The 21,327-nt window shown below is 55.5% G+C and overlaps 1 protein-coding gene across 2 annotated transcripts in view; it reads left to right on the top strand.

Moving 5' to 3' along the window:
- BCAS4 (breast carcinoma amplified sequence 4) overlaps positions 1-12,051 on the top strand; it is a 55,911-nt gene extending 43,860 nt beyond the window's left edge. For both annotated transcript variants that reach the window (XM_080813232.1, XM_080813231.1), the window contains one exon: positions 11,672-12,051. In XM_080813232.1, the coding sequence (XP_080669358.1) occupies positions 11,672-11,791 (120 nt within the window). In that variant the 3' untranslated portion in view covers positions 11,792-12,051. The remainder of the gene's footprint in view (positions 1-11,671) is intronic.
- The last annotated feature ends 9,276 nt before the right edge of the window (positions 12,052-21,327 follow it).

The raw sequence follows: 21,327 nt of genomic DNA, 5'->3' as shown, positions 1-21,327 counted from the left end.
AGACCGATAAAGTCCCCGCAGGTGGGGTAGGGCTGCCTGAGGGCTGGGTGGCAGGGGGCGGCGCGAGAGAGGGCGTGTGCTTAGGAACTCTCCCTTACCCCACTTTGTCCCTTTGCCACCAGAATGCTGGGCCCCACTGGCTGGGCTCTTTGGCTCAGGGTTTTAGACCAGAGTTTCCACGAGTCTTGAACCACAAGGGAAAACAGCAAAGCGTTGCCTCCGAGATGAGACAGAGTCCCCTTCCACAATGACTGACATCTCACGGCCTCTGTCCTTCGGGAATATTATTTCTTTGACGAAGGGTTGGGGCTGGGGGTGGTTGGCGAGTGTTTGCTCATGGCCTCTGGCGCAGCGACCTGGCTGGGGTTTGGGGAGACCCTGAACGCACTCCTGTCACCATCTTCTCCCCTCCAGGTTCCTGTCCCCAGCCTTCCACCGTCACCCTCTCCCTGGCGTGCCTCCCTCTTCTCCCGGGCCCCATCCTTCCCTCTCGTCTTACTTCCTTGCGTCTCCCCCCCTCTCCCCATTTCCCTCACTTTCCCTCCTGCTCTTGCCTCCCATCTAGTTCTGCTTTTTCTCCGCCTCCCCTGTCTTGTTTCCACATCTTCTCTCTCTTTCTCAGGTGTGTCTCTGTCCCCCTCTGGCTGTCCCTCTCTCTGTCTGAGCCTCCTTCCCCGTCGCCAGTTACGTCCTGCTCTCCCCATCTCGAACCCTCTTTCTTTCTTTCTCTCACTTTCAGATGTTATTTTCCAGGCCTTCAAAATCATCCCTTGTCACTCTCAGGGAGCCCAGTGGATAAAATGTCTTAATCAGACCAGGAAAGCACAGGGGCTGGCGGAGGGGGTGTGTGGGGGGGGGAGGCGCAACCTCCTGGAAAAGGGCTTCCTGAGGCGAGTGCTGGGGCCGCGGGGAATAGCATCATTGATGGGGTGGCCGCAGCCCAGGCTGCCTGCTCGGAGGAGGCAGGCCCAGCCGAGGTTTGTAGGCCCAGACTAAAACTCTGAGAGCCCCTGGGTCTGAAGAAAGGGTGGCTTGAGAGGAGGCTCGCAAGGCTGCCCGGGTGCCCGGGACAGGGGACAGTCTGGGCGGTGGCTGTGAGGCAGTCTCCTTGGGCTGGCAGGAGGCGGCTGCCCAGCCCTCGGGGAAGAGTGTTTCTCCCCGCTGGGCAGGGGCATGGGGCAGGCGTGGAGGCGGCTTCCTGACACCTGCTGCTTCGGGGGGATGCCTCTGTTCTTGCCCTAATGGCTTGATTCTTTGATGGAGAACAGCTGCCCCTGTTAGGGACCCTGACCCAATGGTTGCACCTGTCTGTGTTTGCTTTCTGCTTCCCGGAGCTGTTGGTGCTATTTTCAACATTCTTTTGTGGACCCAACCACCTTTGAGGCCGGCCGACAAAACCTCCAAGGAGTCTGTTGGTGACCAGCATCAGAGTGAGAGCCGTACAGCTCCCACACGACAGTGGCCAGCTGGGGCCTCGGCCCGATGTTGACCGAGGCCGTGGACGCTCGTCGGGAGCTGGACCACCGCTGGCTGGCATCCGGGCATGACCGGGCCTCCGGAGGGGAGTCGAGAACCTGACAAGGCGGCTGCTGGACTGAGCAGACCCCTGGGAGGGGGCGGCTGGTCTGCTGCTCTGGGCTGGGAAGGAAACTTCTTTCCTTGCTCCCTGACACGAGTGGGTCAGTCCTGGCTCCGCCCAAATCCAACCGCCACTGTCCCCATCCCCCTCAAATACACCACGGCTCCTGCTGCCACCCTCTGCCCCCCGGGGGTGTCTCCTCAGCCAAGGGTGCGGGCCCCAGGCTCCCCATGGAGCCATCCATGAGTGACCCTTCTGAGGTGTGAACACCCCCCTGGGAGCCCAGAGATCCTGGGAGCCCAGAGATCCTGGGACCGGCTGCAGGAGTTTGTTAAAAGTTTTTCAGAATTTCCAGGCAGGGACAACAGAGCATGTGACAGAGTATGACTGCACGGGGCAAGGGGTGGTGGGGGGATGACCCGGCCACGAGGCTGTCCCCGTGTGTCTGTCACCTGCAGGCGTCACACCCTGAGTGAGGTCCCGAGCCAGCTGAGTCTCGCTCCCCACACCTGTGCAGCAGGATTTAGAGTTCGAGCCTCTGCAAGGGGTCGTCTTGAGCCGTGATTTCAAGTCACGGAAGGTGTAGCGGCTGTTCCTGTTCCTGGTGACACTTGGGTCATTATTTAACAGCTCTTCTCTGGGTCGTTGGCTCCGTGTTTTGCAGATGCTGCCATGGACACGCTTTATTTATTTATTTTTAAATGACCTTTCTGTATCGGATGATTTTAGACCTGCAGGAAGCTCGTAAAGACAAAACAGAGTTCCCGTCGGCGCCTTAATCACTTTCCTTCGCTGTCCTCTCACGGCACGAAGGCGGCGGCGGCGACACCAACACACCGACGGGGGTCCCTTACTGTTGACGAAAATTCTGGCCTGGCTTGGATTTCACCAGAATTTTCGTAGACGACCGTTCTCCGTCCCAGGCTCCCCATCCAGACCAGGGCGCTGTGTTGTGTGTGTTTTATCTTTAACACGGTCTGGTGTCTCAAGGCAGGGAGGCCAGCCTCAGGCCACCTGGTGACTCCAGAACGGGCCCTTTCAAGTGTCCCTCTCTGCCGATGATGTGTGTCACCGTTGGTCTCAGGCTTCCGAGCCCTGACTTGGCAAGAGGCCAGCCCTTCCTGCTCTGTCTCGGGTTTGGGGCACATTCTGATTCATTCGCTTCTCGTCGCTAGACTCTCTTCTCCCCGGAGCTGTGGCTCTGAGCACTGACACGGGTCCCATCCCTGTGGAGCTCAGCGCAGTGGGGAGACTGAGGAAAGAGGCAGACAGGATACGCTCCTTCGTGGTGCAGTGGGGGAGGGAAGGTGACCGGCGAAATTGGGGGTCCCTTAGGAGGGTCGGAAGGAAGACACCAAGCCGAGAAGACCCTGGCGACAAAGCCTTGAGCGGGGAGTAGCAGATGTAAGGGTTCAAGTCAGGAAAGACCCCGGGGAAGTTTGGGAAGGGATTTTCAGGCTGGAGGGTTATGAGTGCTGGGAGGGGACAGACCGAGTTTACTGCCAGCCAGGATCACGAGGTTCTGGGGTGGCAAACGCCATCTCTCAGGGCCAGGCCGGTGGCTGAGGTGGGAGCGCGTGTCCCCTTTGAAAAGGTGTGACCAGAGCTCAGTACCAGCTCGTCATCACCACTCCGTGCCCCAGAGCTCTGGAGGTTTTAAACGAGAAGCTGGAGATTCATCTTTTCTAGAGAGTGGCGTTTCATTCAAAAACAGGAGAACACCAATGACCAAACAAACAGAAGCAACAATACTGGTGCGGACACTCTGCCCAGTGGAGGCAAAGCAGGACACAGCTCTGGTCTGGGTTTGGCTGGACGAGCACCCATCGGTGACCTCGCTGGCAGGGCCTGACAGTGACAGTGGAGACTCGCATTTTCTTCTAAGCCCTGTACTTACCAGAGGGTCAGGTCTGTTTCTTAGGACCGTCCCTCGGGCTGCCATGTGGAGAGTGGGTTAAGGGCAAGGGGAGCAGCTTGGAGGTGGCCCCGATGAGATGACAGCGGCGATGGCGAGAGGGATCCGGGAAGAGTTAGCAGGAGGGATGGAGGACAGGCGGGATGCGGGCGTCCAGTCTGGGCAGTGGGGGGGCCTCACAGGGAGTCACATAACCCAAGAGCCTCAGTCTGCTCATCTGTAGAAGGGCTTTGTGACACCTGTGCAGATTCGAGCCTCCGGAACATGGCAGGTGCTCAATAACACACACGCAGGGATGCCTGGTACCCAGCTCAGTCAGTTAAGCCTCTGCCTTCAGCTCAGGTCATGATCTCAGGGTCCTGGGGTCAAGCCCCACATCGGGCTCCCAGCTCAGGGGGGAACCTGCTTCTCCCTCACCCTCTCCCTCTCTCCCTGCTCATGCCCTCTCTGTCTCTCTCACCCTTTTCCTCAAATAAAATCTTTAAAAATAAATAATATTTTTAAAAGCATACATAGAAGTATGTGGCGGTAAGACAGTTCTGCGAGTGGCCATGGGTTGAGAAGCAAGGCCCAGGGCCCTTGGCGACAATGAAAGCACCAGCCAGTGGGGGAGGCAGGACCCCCAGAAGAGGGGCCCTGATGAAGGAGGGGCCGGGCTTGCAGCAGCAGAGCCCAGGTCCAGGATGGAGGGATCAGACTCTGGGTCGGGAGCTGGGGCCCCCAGGAAGGTCTAATTCTGGAAGAGGCCGTGACATGGCCCCGCCCTCCTGGCCGTCCTGTCTTCCCTCCCAGACCGCCTGTGACTTTGCATTTAGCAGCCGGATCTTGGCAGGACTTCCAGGGGCTCCTCCTCTGCTAGTTTCCATGTTAACGCTTTTCCTCCAGCTAAAAGCAGAAGCCTTGGGGATCCTCGAACCTTCTAGAGCTGCTGCCCAGGGTCAGCATCACCTATGGCGAGATGGCACCATCTCGTCCCTGCTGCTGGGGTCCTTCAGGGCAGGGGCTGCCCACTGTGGGAGCCCCCAGCCCTGTTCCTCTGTCACCAGAGCCTCAGCAGCCTCCCCCTGCCACCAGCTGCTCTGGTCACTGGGCTGGCGGAGGTTGGGGCCGGGGGCCCAGCTGGGTGGGAGCGTTCGGAGGGGAAGGGGCGCGGCGAGGCTGGCCCGTGCAGCCCTTTCGGGCAGGATTGGACACACACGGGTTGCTTACAGAGAAGTGGGAGGAGCTTTGCTCACAGCTGTCAGAGCCTTCTGGAAGACTTGGGGCCCTGGAGCAGACACACAACATTGCAGGCAGAATTGCCAGGCGTGGCCTGAGGTGCAGAAAGCCCTTGGCCGGGACGGACCAGGGAGGCTGGGACCGAGGGGAAGGTCCTGGGGGCCGGCTGTGGCAGGGGCCAGGTCCAAAGCTCAGGAGAGCCCACTGGGATTCCTAGCTCGGCCTTTCACCAGCTGGGTGACCCTGGGCATGTGACCTCCCCTCCCCTCTCCAAGCCTGCTTTGTCCCGCACAAAATAGGCCCCGTCTCAGTGCCTGCCTCCCGGGCTCTGGTGAGCAGTGGGGGAGCCCGGAAGGGCAGCAGCCGCTGGGCTTGGCAGTAGCCCCAGGCTGGCGGTTCCCAGCCCGTGGGGCCCAGGGCAAGGGGCGGGAAGCAAGGCCTTCTCCACCCGGCTCCTCGACAGCCCCGTGTCTGGGCGATGGGACATGCGCCTGGAGCCCCTGCCGGCTCCGATGCCCACGGGGCTCGGCAGGACCTGCGGAGGAGCGAGTCGGGCCAGGCGGGGATGGCGGCGAGCCCAGCAGCACATGCCCTGTCTCGGGGGGCCAGCTCCCTGCACCCCGCAGGAATGCGGACCCAGCGTGGCCCGATGGCTCCTTGCAGGAGAAATAGGAACTCGGTATTTATTTGAAACATCCCAGTTCTTCCATGTTGGCAGCTTACTCATGTTAAATTTGCATGAGCCAAACCAGTCACGTCTGTGGGCCAGATGCTAACCAAAGGCCACCAGTTCGCGATCTCTGAGTCGGCTGAAAAGTGGGGAGGGGGGTGGTCTGGGGCTGCCGATGTCCCTATGGTTGGAAAGCAGGTGATAAAGGGACATCCTGAGCCCTGCACTGAGAGTGCACCCCCAGCCCCACTCAGCCCCAGGGCTTCCTGCCTCCAGGCTCGGGCTGGGGCTGGGTGGCCCCTGGGTTCCAGTCCAGCTCTGCCAGTTCCCACCTGGCTGAGCTTGGGCAAGTACCTCTCTCACCCTCAGTTTCCTCTTCTGCAAAATGGGATTAAGGCTACTTGCCTCTCTTTGCAGTTGTGAGAGCAGACGGGCTGTGAACCTTCAGGGCCCATCCTGGGCTGGAGGCTGAGAATGGGCTCGGTACTCGGTCACGGCCGTTGTGGAGAGGCTGGGGTCCAGTCTGTGTGGATAGAGCTGTTTCTTCCTTCTGTTGCTTTTCTCCCCCACCCCCAGCTATGTTTTTTAAATTTGAGAATTAGGGACAGGTTGCTGTGATAATACGGAGAGTTCCTGTACCCGTCACCTGCTTTCCCTCGTTGTTACGATGGTATTTACTGGGGTGCCTTGTCCCAACCCGGGGACCAGCCCCGAATGATTGCTAATGGTGAAACTCCACAATTTATTCGGATTCTACTCGTTTTTCCCGTATGTCCTTCTCTGTTCCAGGATGGTATCCAAGCTACCTACCGCATTCTGTTTAGTTCATGCCTCCTTAGCCACCTCTGGTCTAGGACAGCTTCTCAGACTCCCCTGGATTTTGATTACCTTTACAGCTTTGAGGAATATCGGTTAGGTATTTCATACAGTACCCCTCAATTAGGGCTGATCTGTTGTTTTTCTCGTGGTTGGATCGGGGCTATGGGTTTTGGGAGGAAGACCACAGAGGTGAAGTGCCTCCATCCCACCCAGGGCACAGGCTGCCAACAGGATTGTCACTGATGCTGTTGACCTTGACCACCTGGCTCGGGCAGTGATCTCCAGGTCCCTCCTGAGCAGTTCCTTTTCCTTTCCATAGTCTGCTCCTTGGAAGCCATGCCAAGTATAGCCCCATCAAGGGGAGGGACAGCTAAGCTCCGGTGAGGTTCGAAGGGCAGAGAAAACCCTACCTTGAAGAGGGCTGAGAGGGTCACAGACACCGTGTGGAACCTGGGGCACGGCAGGTGTAGTGACTGTAGTCGGGGGAGCCTCTCCCAAGCCCCGGAGAGCTGGGAGTGCCTGGTGACCTAGGGGAGGACTGTGGGCCTCTGGGCACCCGAGCTCCCCTGCACAAGCTCAGCCTGGGGCCTCTGTTTGCCAAGGGCTGACCAGGCTCTGGGGCTGACCCCGTGGACCTCAGAAGCCAGGTCCCGACTGGTGCTGACCCGTGGCCTGCTGCTTCTGGCAGGGGGGATGCTGGGTGAGGAAGGACAGGCTAGAGCCAGAGTGATGGCCAAGGGCAGCCAACCAAACAGCACCCAGGCCCGGGACAGTCAGCACGGTGGGCCTGGCGCGGAATCCTCTGGCACAGGTCAGGTGACCTGTCACCCAGTGTCCATGGTATGGAGGATGGGGGAAGGAATTTTGTCCTGACCTCTTTAGGAAGATAGATTTCATTCGGGGGCAGACCGTGGCCGGGGGTCCCCATCTGGCCACTGTTGAGGGAAGTCTTCCTGGCGCCCGGCCGAGCTGCCGGTTTGCACATTTCTCTGCGGCTGCTGTGGGGCTTCAAGGGCAGAGTTGAGTCGTTGCGACAGAGACCTGCGGCTTGCAAAGCCTAACACGTTTACCGTCTGGCCCTTCACAGAGCAAGTTTGCAGACCCTGGCCCAGGCAGAAAGCAGACCAGGATTCGGGATGTGCAGTTAGGGCTTCCCCAAACGGAGGCACGAGGCGGGCCAGGACTTCCAAGGAGGGGGAAGGGATTTCGGGAAACAAGTGGGCAGGTGGCAAGGGCGAGCCAGGACCCTGAGGTGGGTGAGCTTTGCTTTAGGAGACAGTGATCTGCCCAAGACAAGCTGGCAGTCTGGTGTTCATGAGAAATCTCCTGATTGGTTACATGTTTGCAATTATTCACGTTTTAGACATCATGAAGCCCACCAAGTACATCTGCCTGGCGTGTGGGCTACAGGTTTGAGAACTCGGGTGTCCAGGGTGGGAGAGAGGATGTGTGGAGGGATGTGGGTAGATGGGGGAGAGCAGGCTAGGCCCGGCGCAATAAGCCTGCAGGTGAGCTCTGGGCTGGGGGCAGAGGGGACAGTGAGGGGAGACTCCAAGAGGGGGTGCGGCAGAATCCGAGACCTGCAGGGTCGGATGGCCCTGGTCTCCCAACCAGTCCCAGGCTGGTGGAACATTCCTGCCGGCAGGCTGGGAGCTGGGGAGCAGTAGGACACTCCTCCCTGCTCACCTGGCAGCACCCCACCCCCCCCCCCCCCGCCGCCGCCGGGAATCTGTAGAAGGAGAGGTGGGGGAGGTAGAGATCTCTGAAGTGCCCTCTGAGAGTCCCAAGGGTTTGGATTTGCTGCTCCAAGACTTGGGCCCTGTGTGGGGATGGGCAGAGGCTGGGCTTCGAGCTGGACAGGCCTGGTGGACCCCACGCCCTGGTCCCCCGGCTCCTGCCACTTCTGAGACACAGGGAAGACACCTGTTTGGCAGGCTGCCAGGAGAACCCGGGAGAAAACGGGCGTGGAGCACTGGGTTTCCATGGCACCCTGACGTGCCTGTGACTGGGGCCTGGCCTCCAGGATGTGGTCTGTTCCTCCTGACAGCAGCGGGGGCATCTGGCTCCTTTCAGCCTCGCACACCAGCCCTTACCTGCGGGTTCAAGCTGCTGGTTGGCAAGTACTCATTGGCTTCGCTGTGGGTTTATTGCTTTAGGCGGCAAGTGACAGCGACACAGGTCAACTTGGCCGGAGCAAACGAGAAGTCCATGGCTCATGGACAGGAGACAGCCCAGGGTAACACCCGCCTCAGGCAATAATGGATTCAGCTGCTCAGACGATGCTGTTAGGACTTTATCTCACTCCGTCCCCAGCTCTGCGTCCCTGTGTTGGCTTCAATCCTATGCAGGCCCTGCATTGTGGTGGCAGAGGTGGCCTTCAGGTTCATGGCCCATTCCCCACCCCCTCACCACCCCCCCCCAGCCCCCCACCCCCCACCTGGAACCTGGGGGCGGCATCCTTGTCTCAGTAGTGAGAGCCCCAAGACTGATTCCCATTGGCCCAGCTCGGGTCACAGGCTCAGCCCCGGACCTGTCACAGCTTGGGTGGGTCAGGCCTTCCTCGCCCCCACCCCCGCCCCCCCCCCCACCTCTGGGGCCCCACTTGAGCCATAGTGGGTGGGGAGGGAGGCAGGGTCCAGCACAGGCCCAAGTGATCTTGCAAGAAGATCAGGAGGTTGATCCCAGGGGGCAGTGCAGGCTGGACGGGCCCCTGCACCCACTCTCTAAGTGCAGCATCTGTACCCTGGAGACCCCATCTGGAGCCCCCTGGCTCATAAGAGGTCGCCCCTTCCTGGCTGACTTCAGGCTCAGTTCTCCAGCCAGCCATGAGTCACAGCCCACATTTCCCCACATGCTCTAAGATGTTGGCGGGGGTTTGGTCCAGGCCTGCTAGGAGGCTCTTAGGATGACTTCTCTTTAGTTCTGTTATAATTATATTGATTTTCTCCCTTTTTTGGAAGTCTCTCTCCTTGAGGGAGGAGGCAGAAGCCCCGCCCCTGGGAGGGGTGTCTTACCCATTCAGAGGCACCCCCTTTTGAATGGTGGCACTATTTCAAAAAGAACAGGGGGTCAGGATGAGGCCACACTGGTCCCTCATGGGCCCCCTTCCCTTTCCTGGGCCCCGAGGGTTGGGAGAAGGGACCTAGCTTTTCAGGATCACAAAATGTTCTTTGACCTCCGTGTGTCAGGACCAGGCAGCTGGTCTTTGTGCTGTCATTATTCACTTGAAAGTTGCATTTTCTAGATTACTACAATGACCAGTTTTCAAGAGAAATGGGGTGAAGAGATCCTAAGCCCATGGGCTACCCACAGACTACACCCCCCAAGGCTGGGAGGTCGATGTTGTGGCTCACTTCTCAGTCGTGCCCCGGTCATGGAGCTATTGGAGGCCTTGCATCCCGTCCGTGGCGGCGGGGGCAGCCTAGGAAGGTGCTAGAAAGAGGGGGCAGGTGGAAGGCCTGGGCCTTAAGTGCCCCCAAGTAGGCTGAACCAAGAATGGCTGATACAGGGTTGATGGATGGAATGTTCTGTTGCCCTTCGTGAGGCTGGCCCTTGGCCAAGGAGATTGGCTCATCCTGGTTTTCCAGCTGTGGGATGGTGACACAGGGAGGTACGTGGTCAGACACCTGAGCACATTCTGTCTTACTTGAAATAGTTTGATGTGCGGGGAAGTTCTAGGGCTTTGAACTCAGACATGAGAATCTGTCCACTCTTGCCCTAAACTTGGCTGCTCCCCTTTAGGCGATCCTGGCCACAGCCTCCTTCCTGCTCCCCGCAGTTCTCTTTCTAAAACACCTAATTCTGCACCTGTACTCCCCATTAGTGACTTCAGTGGCTCCCTGGTCCCTAGGGATGAAATTCTTAGCATGGCTTCCAAGAGCCCATGCGATCTGGCCCTGGTTTTAGAGCCTCCTCTCTGCACAGTGACCTGGCCCCACTCCAGACTGAGCCGCTGGAGTCCCCAAGTGCCCCTCCCTCACCGCCATGCACTGTGATACGCCCTCAGTCTGGAAGCCCCCTGCTTGCTCAAGCCCCCAGAAACCTCCCTGCCCCCTCCCCCGGGGGGAGTAGGGCCTCCTCCAGGTTCCACAGGTCCCTGCGCCTCCCCGCCATTAGCCCTCACATGGCCGTGTTGTTCCGTTGGTTCCTTTGTCTCCCCGCCAGCGAGCCCGGGATGGCTGGGGCTGCCGTCTTGTGCGCGGGTGGGCCCCGGCTGCTGCGGGCACTCAGGAGCTGGGGGTGGAGTGGCCAGACACTTGGAGGTCACGGGTCAGGCACCCCCCTGAGCCTTGGTTTCCCCACCTCCACGATGGGGATGATGGTCAGGGCGTCGCTGGGGGAAAAGGTGTGCGGGGAGGCCCAGGATGCTCGCGGTGCGGTGCTGAGCACGTGGAGGTGTTGGGATTTGGGGGAGCTGTTGCTGGTCATGGGCCAGAGTCCCCTCAACCCCAGCCCAGGCACCTGTACCTGCAGGTGGTCTCAGCTGGAGGGGGTCTCAGCTAGAGGGGGCAGGAGGCTGGACAGTGAAGGGGGAGGAGACGGGGAGCAGGGAGGGGGAAACGGGGAGGGCAGTGAGAGGGATGCCCAGTGGAGACACGCAGAAGAACCTCGTCATTCCTGCCCCTCTCCCGGCAGGGCCCGGGTCTCCCTCCTCCAAGGGGGCCACCATTGTCATGGGGATCAGCTCTGGCTCTGCATGAGAACCATCTGGAGACTTTGAAATACCCCCAGGGCAGGCCATACCCACCCCCAACAGTGTCCTCAGATGCGCGGTGGGGCCCTGAGGCGTTTCCTCGCTCTACCAGGGGGGGCCACAGCGCAGCCACAATCGAGAAGCCCTGTTTGACGTGGTCGTCTGTGAAGCCAGTTTCTCCCCGAGAAAGGGTCTCAGCAGCTCGAACTAGGGGAGGGCTGCTTGATGGAAAAGCTCTTCTCCCAGCCTTCTCAACAAAGACCCACACCAGATATAAGTGAGCACTTCTTAAAATGGTTTGATTTTTTTTTTTTAAAGTAACACATTCAGATGGCACCAGCTCGAGGCGGTGCAGATGGGGACCCAGGGAAAGCACACTCAGCACCCCCCCAATTGCTCAGCGGCAGGCCTTGGGCCCGGCTCTGGGGCTCCCTGCAGAGCTCACGTGGGTGTGCATGCACACACACAGACACACACGCACGCACACACCTGCCTTCTCGGTCACTCTCTCTCAGAACGGCACGTCCCCACACCGGCAGCGCTCCACCCTGGATGGGGACCTACACTGGTGGCCCGACACTGGTGGCCGGATGCCCTGGGTTGGGGGGCGAGGGGGGAACTTGGCTCTCTTGGGCAGTGCTGCCAAACGACTGTGGTCTCCTTGTCACAGCGGCCACACTGCCCGTGGGCTAAGCTCGTTCCAACGACTGGAAGTCTTGGGTCACAGAGCAAGGGAATTCCAGAGGCTCACGGGGCACCTCGTTTCTGTCATTCCAGAAGCCACTGGCGGCCCCGGCCTTCGAGCTGCCCGCGCTGTACCGCACGGAGGACTACTTCCCCCCGGCCACCGGCCCTGCCGCACTGCGGACCCCCCGCCCCCGGCGCCGGCGGGTGTGAGCCTCTGAAGCCGGGGAGCCTGTCTCATGCTGTCCCTTCGTGCCGTGATCCCCTCCCTCGCTGCATGTGGAACCACGGGGTTCGGAGACCCATCTGGGGCCCGTGCGGCCGGGTCCAAGCAACCACCGTGGCTCTAGGCCCCTGGTGGCCGCTCGCTGCCACCAGGCACACGGCTCCAGGGTCACCTGCAGTGGCTCATCTGTCTGCGATCCCCGGTGCCCGCCGGCCTGTGAATCATCTCAATAAAGGTGTCAAGAAGTCATGTGTGGTCTGGGTGCAAATGTTTCTTCCTGCCACCGAGGCCAGGAGTCTGCTCATCGGGAAGCCCTTCCCTGGGTCTTTAGGTTCCCAGCGAGAACGGGGAGATCCTAGGGATTTCTAGGGGTCTTCAAAGGTGTGTTGGCCTTAATTTCGCTTCAGGCAAATGAGTTTCTTGCTCTTGTCCTGGAATTCCAGATTTCTCACCTTGGTGTTGCATAATTCCGGTGTGTGTGTGTGCGTGTGTGTTTGGAATTCCTCAAAGAGCCTAGAGTCCACATACACACACAGCCAAACTGCAGAGCTGCATTCAAATTTCAAGGAAATTTCACATAATGAACCGAGAGAGAGAGAGAGAGCAACAGAAAAACAAGGAATAAAGCTGGATCTTGACAAGTCTAGGATGGTTTTGGAGTTAAAGGTACAGGCCAGAGGCTCCTGGGTGGCTCTGTAGGTCAAGCATCCAACTCTTGGTTTCAGCTCAGGCCACGGTCTCATGGGTCTGGGACTGAGCCCCGCATTGGGCTCCTAGCTCAGCGGGAAGCCCGCTTGGGATCTCTCTCCCTCTGCCCCTCCCCCTGCTCTCACATTCTCTCTCTCTTTTTCTCTAAAATAAATATATCTTAAAAAAAAAAAAAAAAGGTGGGTGCCTTGTTTCAAGAAGAGCTATTTTCCTGTGGAGATTATTTTTTTTTAGTAAAAAACTTGTGTATGCTATTTTTTTAAATGTTTTTTAAGATTACTCATTTATTTGAGAGAGAATGAGAAAGAGAAAGCAGGAGGAGGGGGAGGGGCAGAGGGAGAAGCAGGCTCCCCGCTGAGCTGGGAGCCCAATGTGGGGCTTGATCTCAGAACCCTGAGATCATGACCCGAGCCGAAGGCAGACGCTTAACGGACTGAGCCCCTCAGGCGCCCCTTGTATACACTATTTTAAATGACTGAGGTATAGTTTCCTCTAGGCGGAAGGTTCAGGGAATTCTCACAAACCGCGCCCCGGGCCACCAGCACGCTGATGTCGGTGATGTACTTTGTGTCATGGGCAGATGGGTGGACGGGGCCCACGTGGTATGGTCTGTGTGTCTGGCTTCCCTGTGGCTGACACCATGCCTGTTGCTACATGTTCATCCCTGTGGCTGTGCTGTACTGATCAGGACTGTTTTTAATGAAGGAAGCCCAGGTATTTCCTGGGCCCCAGCGCGTCCACTCGAGGAGAGCCGGGATCCGGGGGAAAGTTAATTTTTCAGACAAGCGGTGAGGACACCAGTTTCCGGAAGGCCGAGTATATGTGGCTTGCTGGTGACGCCCAGGCCCTTCTCCTTTCAGGGCCTGAAGCAGGGGCCAGGGAGAGGTGAAAGGGAACGTCATGTGACCAAGCCACAGCATTGTGAGTGTCCTAAAATAGAGACCCACAGGACTGTGGCTTAGAGCTTCTAGGCTCTGAGGTCAGCCTGCCTGGGTGGTACCATTGTCTCCTGCTCACCTCAGCTGTGTGGCCCTGGGCTAGTTGCTTACCCTCTCTGAGCCCAGCTCCCTCCTCAGTGGGAATACAGCAAACAAGGGCACATGCCCCCTGGGGGGTGTTTGTGTGGATGGCATGGGGGGACCGCTGTGAGCGCTGGTCTCAGGGATGGCAACGGGCGCTACAGTGAACGGCGTTGCTATGGCGATCAGCCTGGCCGGGAAAGGGCCAACTTTTGTGCTGTTTCTCAGTTGATCGGTGGCATCCGGCAGTGTCAACAGCAAGTGACTTAGGGACCACCCTTAAATTATGGAGTAAGAACAGGTGGAGGTGTGCACTAGCCCTCTCTGTGTTTCACTGTTCTTGGATCCTTTCAGGGACACCCGCTTTCCCCCAGGGCAGCGAGGACAGGAGTGGTTGCATGAGAACATCTGTGGGAAGCTGACTCATGAGCGAGGACTGGTCATTCCAAGTTTGCTGGGACTCCTGATGCCAAATGGTGAACTTTGAGGGACATTTGGGGACACCTGGGTGGGGGGAAGGCCAGGACACAGAGCCTGCCAAACAGTGACCTTTGAGGGACATTTGGGGACACCTTGGTGGGGAGGGAAGGCGAGGACACGGAGCCTGCCAGCAATTCTGACCCCAGTCCTTTGCTGGTGTTCTGGAGTCACTGTCCTTGTGTTAGGTGAGCTATGTCCTGTCAAGTAGAGGAAAGCCTTGACCACTAGCTCGGGTGCAGCCTGGGAAAAGGTTCTTTTATGGGACGCCAGTAGAAAGGGGAGGGCAAATTTTCAGAAGAACCAGGCTCTTCTTCATTCAACCGCCTCCCTGCTTTGCAGTGGATGTGAACTTCATGTCTGTCAAAGCAAGAGGTTTCAAGAAGGTGGCCCACGCGTTGGCAGAAATGTGTGGTTTACCCTGAACTGTTTAAAAATGTTTTCGTGTTGAGACAACTGGGTAACCATCTGGAAAAAATAAAGCGAGTTCCATACCTCACTCTGTACACCAGGAACATTTCCAAAATTCCAAATGGATTAAGGACGAGTTAGATGTATAAAATGAATTCATGTAAGAAGGCAGAAACATTGGAGAATCATTCAACATCCAGAAGCTTTAAAGATACATTTGATTATATCAAAAAAAGTTAAATCCTCTGAATGGTAAAAAACAAACCAAAAACTAAAAAAAAAAAAAAAATCCAAACAAATAAGAAACCCTAAGCAAATTCAAAAGATGAATGATCAAAAAGACAAGTGACAAATTGGGAAAAATCTATGTGCAGCTCATTTTACAAAGGGAAAATCTCCTTAATATATAAACAGCTTCTACAAATAAATAAGAGACAAAGTAGAAAAATGGGAAAGAATATGAACAGGCATCTCACAGAAAAGAAAATGTAAAAGGCATTTTAAAACATGAAAAAATACTCAATCTCTACCAATAAGTATGAAATAACATTGAAATTCCTTCATTTTCAGTATGTGAGGCTGGCAAACATGAAACATTTTTGATGACACTGTCAGTGAAATTTTGAAGAAACAAATGTTCTCATGCATTGCTAGTGAGATATGCTTGTGAGGGCTATGGGCATCACTGATCGAAATAAGAAATGTTATGCCCTTGGACCTGTAATTCTACTTCTAGGGATTTCGCCTCCTAATAGACACACACGAGAGAAATGATAAACCCAAACAGTGATTGTCCAGGTGTTGAAATAACCCAAGATTGGAAGGCACCTAAGTGTCCATCAGTAGTGGGATTGGTTCAGTCCTAGTACGTCCACATGCACACAGATGGATGGAATCCGATGAAGCTGTAAAAATGAGTTAGGAGTTTCTTATGAGCTGGTCTGGAAATGTCACCAACACACGAAAGCCAAGGTGCAGAGAAGTTGCACACGATATGCTACCGTCCGTGTGAGAAAGGCACTGACATTCCCTGGAAGGGTGCACAGAAATCTGAGAACAGTGAGTCCCTCATCTTGAGGCAGAAGTAGACTTTTCATGTTTCCATTTTTTTAATCCTTTTTGTTATTTTGGTGTTTACCTCTTCAAAAAAAATTTAACCCAAATCAGTTGCCAGCAATTAAAAATGAGGACAGTTGACAGAGCTGGATTTCCCACCCGTCTTTGAAAACTGGAATAAAAGGCACTACGAGGCTTACGTCGTTGTCAGAATTGATGAACCAAAGCCGAGTCGCTCTAGATGGCCACGCAGTTCCAGGTTTCTCTTGTATCCCAAGTGTTCCGCTAATTTATTTTATCTGCCTGGCCCCTGTGGGCATCTGCATTTGAGAGCCTTAGAACCGGAGGCCCTGCGACATGGAGAATTTACTGCAAGGATACGGAGTATGTGGAGAAATGCAGGGAAGGGACAGCTGCTGTTGTGACAGCATTATGTGTAGTTAGCAACTGGCCCGCCAGCAAGCCTCTCGGTGCCCCGATTCCGAATTTCCTGGGGACAAGGGGGTGTGGTCTTACTGCAGAATGTGTGCGTTCCATGGCCCTCCTTTTGGAAGTGACTGAAACCGAGTCAGATGAAGACCTACTAGAGACCAATATCCCTCATGAATACAAATGCAAAAGTTCTCAACAAAATATTGGCGGAGGCGCCTGGGTGGCTCAGTGGGTTAAGCCTCTGCCTTCATCGGCTCAGGTCATGATCCCAGGGTCCTGGGATCGAGCCCTGCATCGGGCTCTCTGCTCAGCGAGAAGCCTGCTTCCTCCTCTCTCTCTCTCTTTCTCTCTGTGATCTCTGTCTGTCAAATAAATAAATTTAAAAAAAAATATTGGCGGACTGGACCCAGCAACGTAGAAAATGGATTATACCCTACAACCACGTGGGATCTCTCCCAGGAATGCAAGGTCGGTTTAACATCTGAAGATCAATCAGTGTAACCCGCTGTGTTCATACAGGTCAGTAACCACACAGTCATTTCCACAGATGCAGAAGAAAGCATCTGCCAAAATCGAACATCCATGCGAGACGAAAGCTGTCCTTCTTGGGTGGTAAAGGCAGTTCTCAGCAGGGTTAGAGGCTGGGCCGACACCCCAAAAGGTGTCTACTGATAGGATTACCAGCTCTCTGGGGTTGATTTGTTGACCAAGAAGCTGGACGCAGTAGGCGTTTTCCTCCCCATCTTAAAGCAAAATCCCACTTCATCTTTTTTTTTTTCCCCTTCTGCAGAAAGCTTTATTGTTTCTAGTTGGTCCACAGCTCGAATAAGGGCTGAAGAATTTGCTTAAAGAGCTCCCTGGTGACGGCACCTGGCTGACTCAGTTGGTAAAGCATGCAACTCCTGGTCTCGGGGTGGTGAGTTCAAGCCCCGTGTTGGGTGTCGATGTGACTTAGCTGCCTGGTAGGGACAGAGAGAGGCTCAGGCAGAAGCTCGGATAGTAGCGGGGCGTGGTGGGGGGAGGTTTGCAGAGGGGCCCTCCAAGTCCGCGGGGCTCTGGGAAGCCTCCTGGATATGCTGGGCCCGCTTTGTCTCTTGGTCAAGAGCACAGCCGTCCTTGGCTTTGGAAGAACTCACAGCAATTCTGCCTCGGCCACTTTACAGACTTTCCTCTGTGAGGCTTGCGGGCCCACTGTGGCCTCAGAAGCGTCCACGTTCTTCCCAGGGAAGGTCAGCTGGACGCAGTTGAGGCCTGTGGGCGGCGCGGCATGGCCATGGGGCGGAGGCTGCGTGGGCCTCCCTGCGGGGACTTAGGGCCCGGGCGCTTCTGGCCGCACGCAAGCCGAGTGTGAGGAGGGCATCGAGGGAGGACTGAGCGGACCCGGGTGTGGAGTCAGGACAGGCTGCTGGCGGCCCTGTGCTGCCACATCTGACAGTGGCAGGCAAGGCCTCCCCCCTGGAAGGACTTGCTCGTGGGGTTCATCCCTGCCACTCTACTGGGGAGCCGGGCCCCCGACGGAGGAGAGGGAGCAGAGCTGGATGCGCCCGAGAACGAGGTTTGTGCGTTTCTTCCATCGGCTCATCAGTGAAAGAGCTGAGGACTCGGGGCTAGGTGGGGGGCAGGGGCAACAGGGTCCCCACCCAGGGAGCCCACAGCCTCCTCATTGCCCCCCCACCGGGACCCCAGGAGGTGCTGGGGCATTTGCTTGCACATGGGAAATGGGTTTCTGCAGGGGCACCTGTCTGGCTCAGTCGGTGGAGAATCTGTTGATCTCAGGGTCATGAGTTCGAGCCCCACATTGGGTGTGGTGATAACTTAAAAAGTGGGGTGGGGGGGGTCCTGGCTGGCTCAGTTGGTAGAGCATGTGACTCTTTATCTCAGGGTTGTAAGTTTGAGCCCCACATTGGGTGTAGAGATAAACTGAAAAAAAAAATCATTTTCAATTGGTTTCTGCACACAGGTCGCCTCTCTGGGTGTAGAGTTGGGGGTTCTTCCGCTGTCCAGCTGGTGTTTGTTGAATGGGGAGAAACAGAACAAATGGTCTTACATAGGAAGCCCAGCAGCAAGGGTATGACTCAGGGGAGGGCTCAGGCTGTAGGCCACATTCACGTGTGTGTCTTTAAGTGTCTTTAAAACAGGGCTTCCCAGTCTTGGCCGCACAGAGGAATCAGCTGGGCCAGGGGACCACCGACCCTGGGGGCGGGGGAGGGGCTCGGTAGAACTCCCCTGGGCATTTCAGGCTGTGGGCGCCCAACACTGCCGCGGTGGCAGAACAGGAGGTTTACTGCGACTGGCTACCTGCGTTCCAGCAAACACGGCTTCTTCTGTCTTACAATCTGCACGAGCTCGCTTTCCTTTGAAGGGTGCGGGGGCCTCAGCGTCCGCCTCCCACCTTCCTGTGTGTGGCACGGGATTGGGTGTGAGTTGGTTTCTGGTTTGTGTTGAACTGATTCCACCCCAGCTCCAGAGATGGGTGGGTGCTGACTGATCTAAGCCAGTCAGGGTCCTCCGAGCTCCCAGGGACTCAACGAGCTAGCTCTGACCTAAGCCCTCCAGCCACAGAGACCAGCTCAGGAATGGTCCGCTTGGCTCAAGGTCAGGACTCTTGTTCAATAGTGAGGGAAGGTGAATGGGAAGCACCGTGTGGACACCAGGGGACCGGCCTAGGATGAGAGTGACCATGTGGGTGGGTGGAAGGACAGAGGACCCCAGCCCTTGCCGATACCACCGAGCATAGTTGTTATCTGTGTGTCCCCTTTATCCAGCACAGTCTGAGTTGGAGCTCCTGTCCCCTGGCAGTGACAGTCCCACTTATAAAAAAGGTGTCTGAAGCTGGATAAGGAGAGTAAGGTCATCACTGATGGGCAAGGACTTCCCTGGGAAGCACTGCGAGCCAGAGCTGCTCCTGGGCTCTTCGGGGCCCCTTGGAATGAACTAGGAGACGTTAAGTGACACCAAGACACGCAGCTCCCCCAATTCTTTCAGTCTTGCCTGGGCCAAGGAAGAAGTCTCATTTTGGTGTTGGTGTGCCTTGAATCCCTCTGGTTTTCCTTTTTAACAAGCAGAGCCAGACTCAGGCTCACAGCCCTCAGCCAGCAATTAACAGGTGGCAAAGTTTTAGTCTAAAGTGTTGTATTTATTTTTACCAACGTCTTCATTAATGGCCAATTCTGCTGGCTGTCCTTTCTTGTAGAAACAAAGTTTTCCTTTTTAAAAAGGGCCCTTGAGACATACGAAGTACATAAAGCAGTTGTTAGATGACCAAGATGGCAGTGAGAATGAGTAGTGTGGGAGATGCTGCGTCGGGAAAAGCATGGTGTGTTGGTTTAGAGACAGGGCTTGTGTGTCTGCATTCGCAGCGGGGAAAGACTTTAAGAGGTTCATTCGTAGCCCAGGTTAAGGCTGCATGGTGCAGTTGGAGTGCCAGTGGCTGGGGACTCAGATGTCCTGGGTCCGAGTCAGCATCTATCTCTCCTCTGCCAGCTGGGATCTTAGGACAAGTTCATTTCTCAAACCTGGAGCTGATATTCCCTTCACAGGACTTTTTTTTGGGGGTGGGTGGGTAGGTGGGGTGGGGGTTATTGGAGCACTAGGGCAGGACTATTTTGAGGACTTAAATTATCCTGGAATTTAGTACCTATGCTACTAGTCCCAAGAACACTTCAGGAATGTCGGAAAGTTATTGAATACTTGCGGTGTGTGCTGAGCTCCTAGGAAAGGTGTAGTCATGTCCCTAGTCTGGAGGATGGGTCCTTAAAGGACCGGGCTCTGTGTTTGAGCCTCTCTTGGTTCCCTCTTCCCAGGGAACCCCACTCAGCTAGCCTTGCCAGCAGAGGCAGCCACCAGCAAGTCATGTAAGACCTTGATCACTAATCCCCAGGCTCTCATGTCTGGCTGCTTCACATACACTCAGTACAATGTAGTACCATGTACTACAATTGGCTTATTAGGATATCCATTTTGCCTCACTTAGTAATAAAACCTTAATAAAGTTCCAGCAAGATTCATGCAAAAGCCGGCTGAGCTTTAAATGGCCTTACAGCTCTGAGGCCTGATGGTGCTGGGCAGGTGGTGGTGCTTGGCCTCCATCACAGATCCAAGAACCTCGTATTCTGAAAAACACACAGCTACAGCAACTCGTTTAAATAGTGAAGATTCTGCCCTTAATTCCATTCATAGATCATCTGCCCTGGAAATGACTATGGACCTTCCTTCCTCTGTCCTTCTCTTACTTGCACTTGAAATCACGACTGGAGGATTTCCAGGATATGCAACTTTTGCCTTATATACTAATTTTTTGAACACAACTCCCAGCTAATTTGCAATTCCACTTAGATTTAAGTTCTAGTGAATGTTACAGTTGTTTAAAGTGGAGTACATTGATGGGAAATAGTAAAGAATTCCAGACCAGTGACCCTTCTCTGGTTCAAATTTGGATCTGTTTTCAAGCTGACCTTCTACTAGTAGTTGATAGAAAATACCTTATTTCCTAACTGGATGCACCATCAAGAATTTAATTGTGTCTTTCTAGACCACCTCACGGTGGCCAACTGGTAACTGGTGTGTTGGAATGCCGTTTCTGAGTGGCGCGAGCACCCTCTTCTTCCGGGGTGGGGGGGGGGGAGCATTTCGGTGTGACAGGCTTGCAGTTGGTGCTGACCAGGCGCAATAGGGTAGGTTAGAAATGAGGGTCACGATGGGTAGAAAAGACCACTGCCGAAGGAAGGGCAGAGGCTAATCCGATGCTCTGTGAAACCCATGTACTTAATACATCCTAATTTCATCAGTAAAGAGTGTGTTTTCCATTACGCAAATTAAGTGATTCTCAAGCTTATAGCACAGAATCCCTGAGAGGATTTTGGGGCCTCCATCCCGAGGGTTTGATGCTGGCAGTCTGGGGTCAAGGTAGGGAAACCACCCCTGTATATAGCAGTACTTACTCGACAAAGCCAAGTTTAGTGGCTTCCAATGGTGTTTCGGTTGGGGCGCCCCACCCCCATCACAGGTTTTCAAATCTGGCACTTGTTTTGTTCTCCTCTGAAACCTATCGGTCTTTACAAACGGGCAGGCATTTGGGTTGGATACATAACTACAGGGCAGTCAAAGGGGCAAATCCTTTTCTTTTTAGCTCTTAGGAGGGAGACAAAGTGCTGTTTGATGGAGACCAACGATGGGAGAAGAAAGTGCCTCAATGTGCTGAAAAGCGAGAGAAATCCCGCTGCTCGTCGGTCGGACTCTGGAAGTCAGGGCCACAGGAGAATTGGAAGGACATAAAGGAAAGTCTCCTGGGAAGAACATTTACAGACTTGTTCAGTCTACGGTGCATAGACATTCTCTAATTAGAAGGTGGCAGGTTGCCACAGCTTTTATTTCCAGATTATTCCAAAAGTAAACAGTAGCAACAACATTCTTTTAAAATG

The sequence above is a fragment of the Martes martes genome (genome assembly GCF_963455335.1).
Source record: "Martes martes genome assembly, chromosome: 9".
NCBI lineage: Eukaryota > Metazoa > Chordata > Mammalia > Carnivora > Mustelidae > Martes > Martes martes.
The sequence above is the reverse complement of the archived record's forward strand: the minus strand, read 5'-3'. Positions and strand labels throughout refer to the sequence as shown.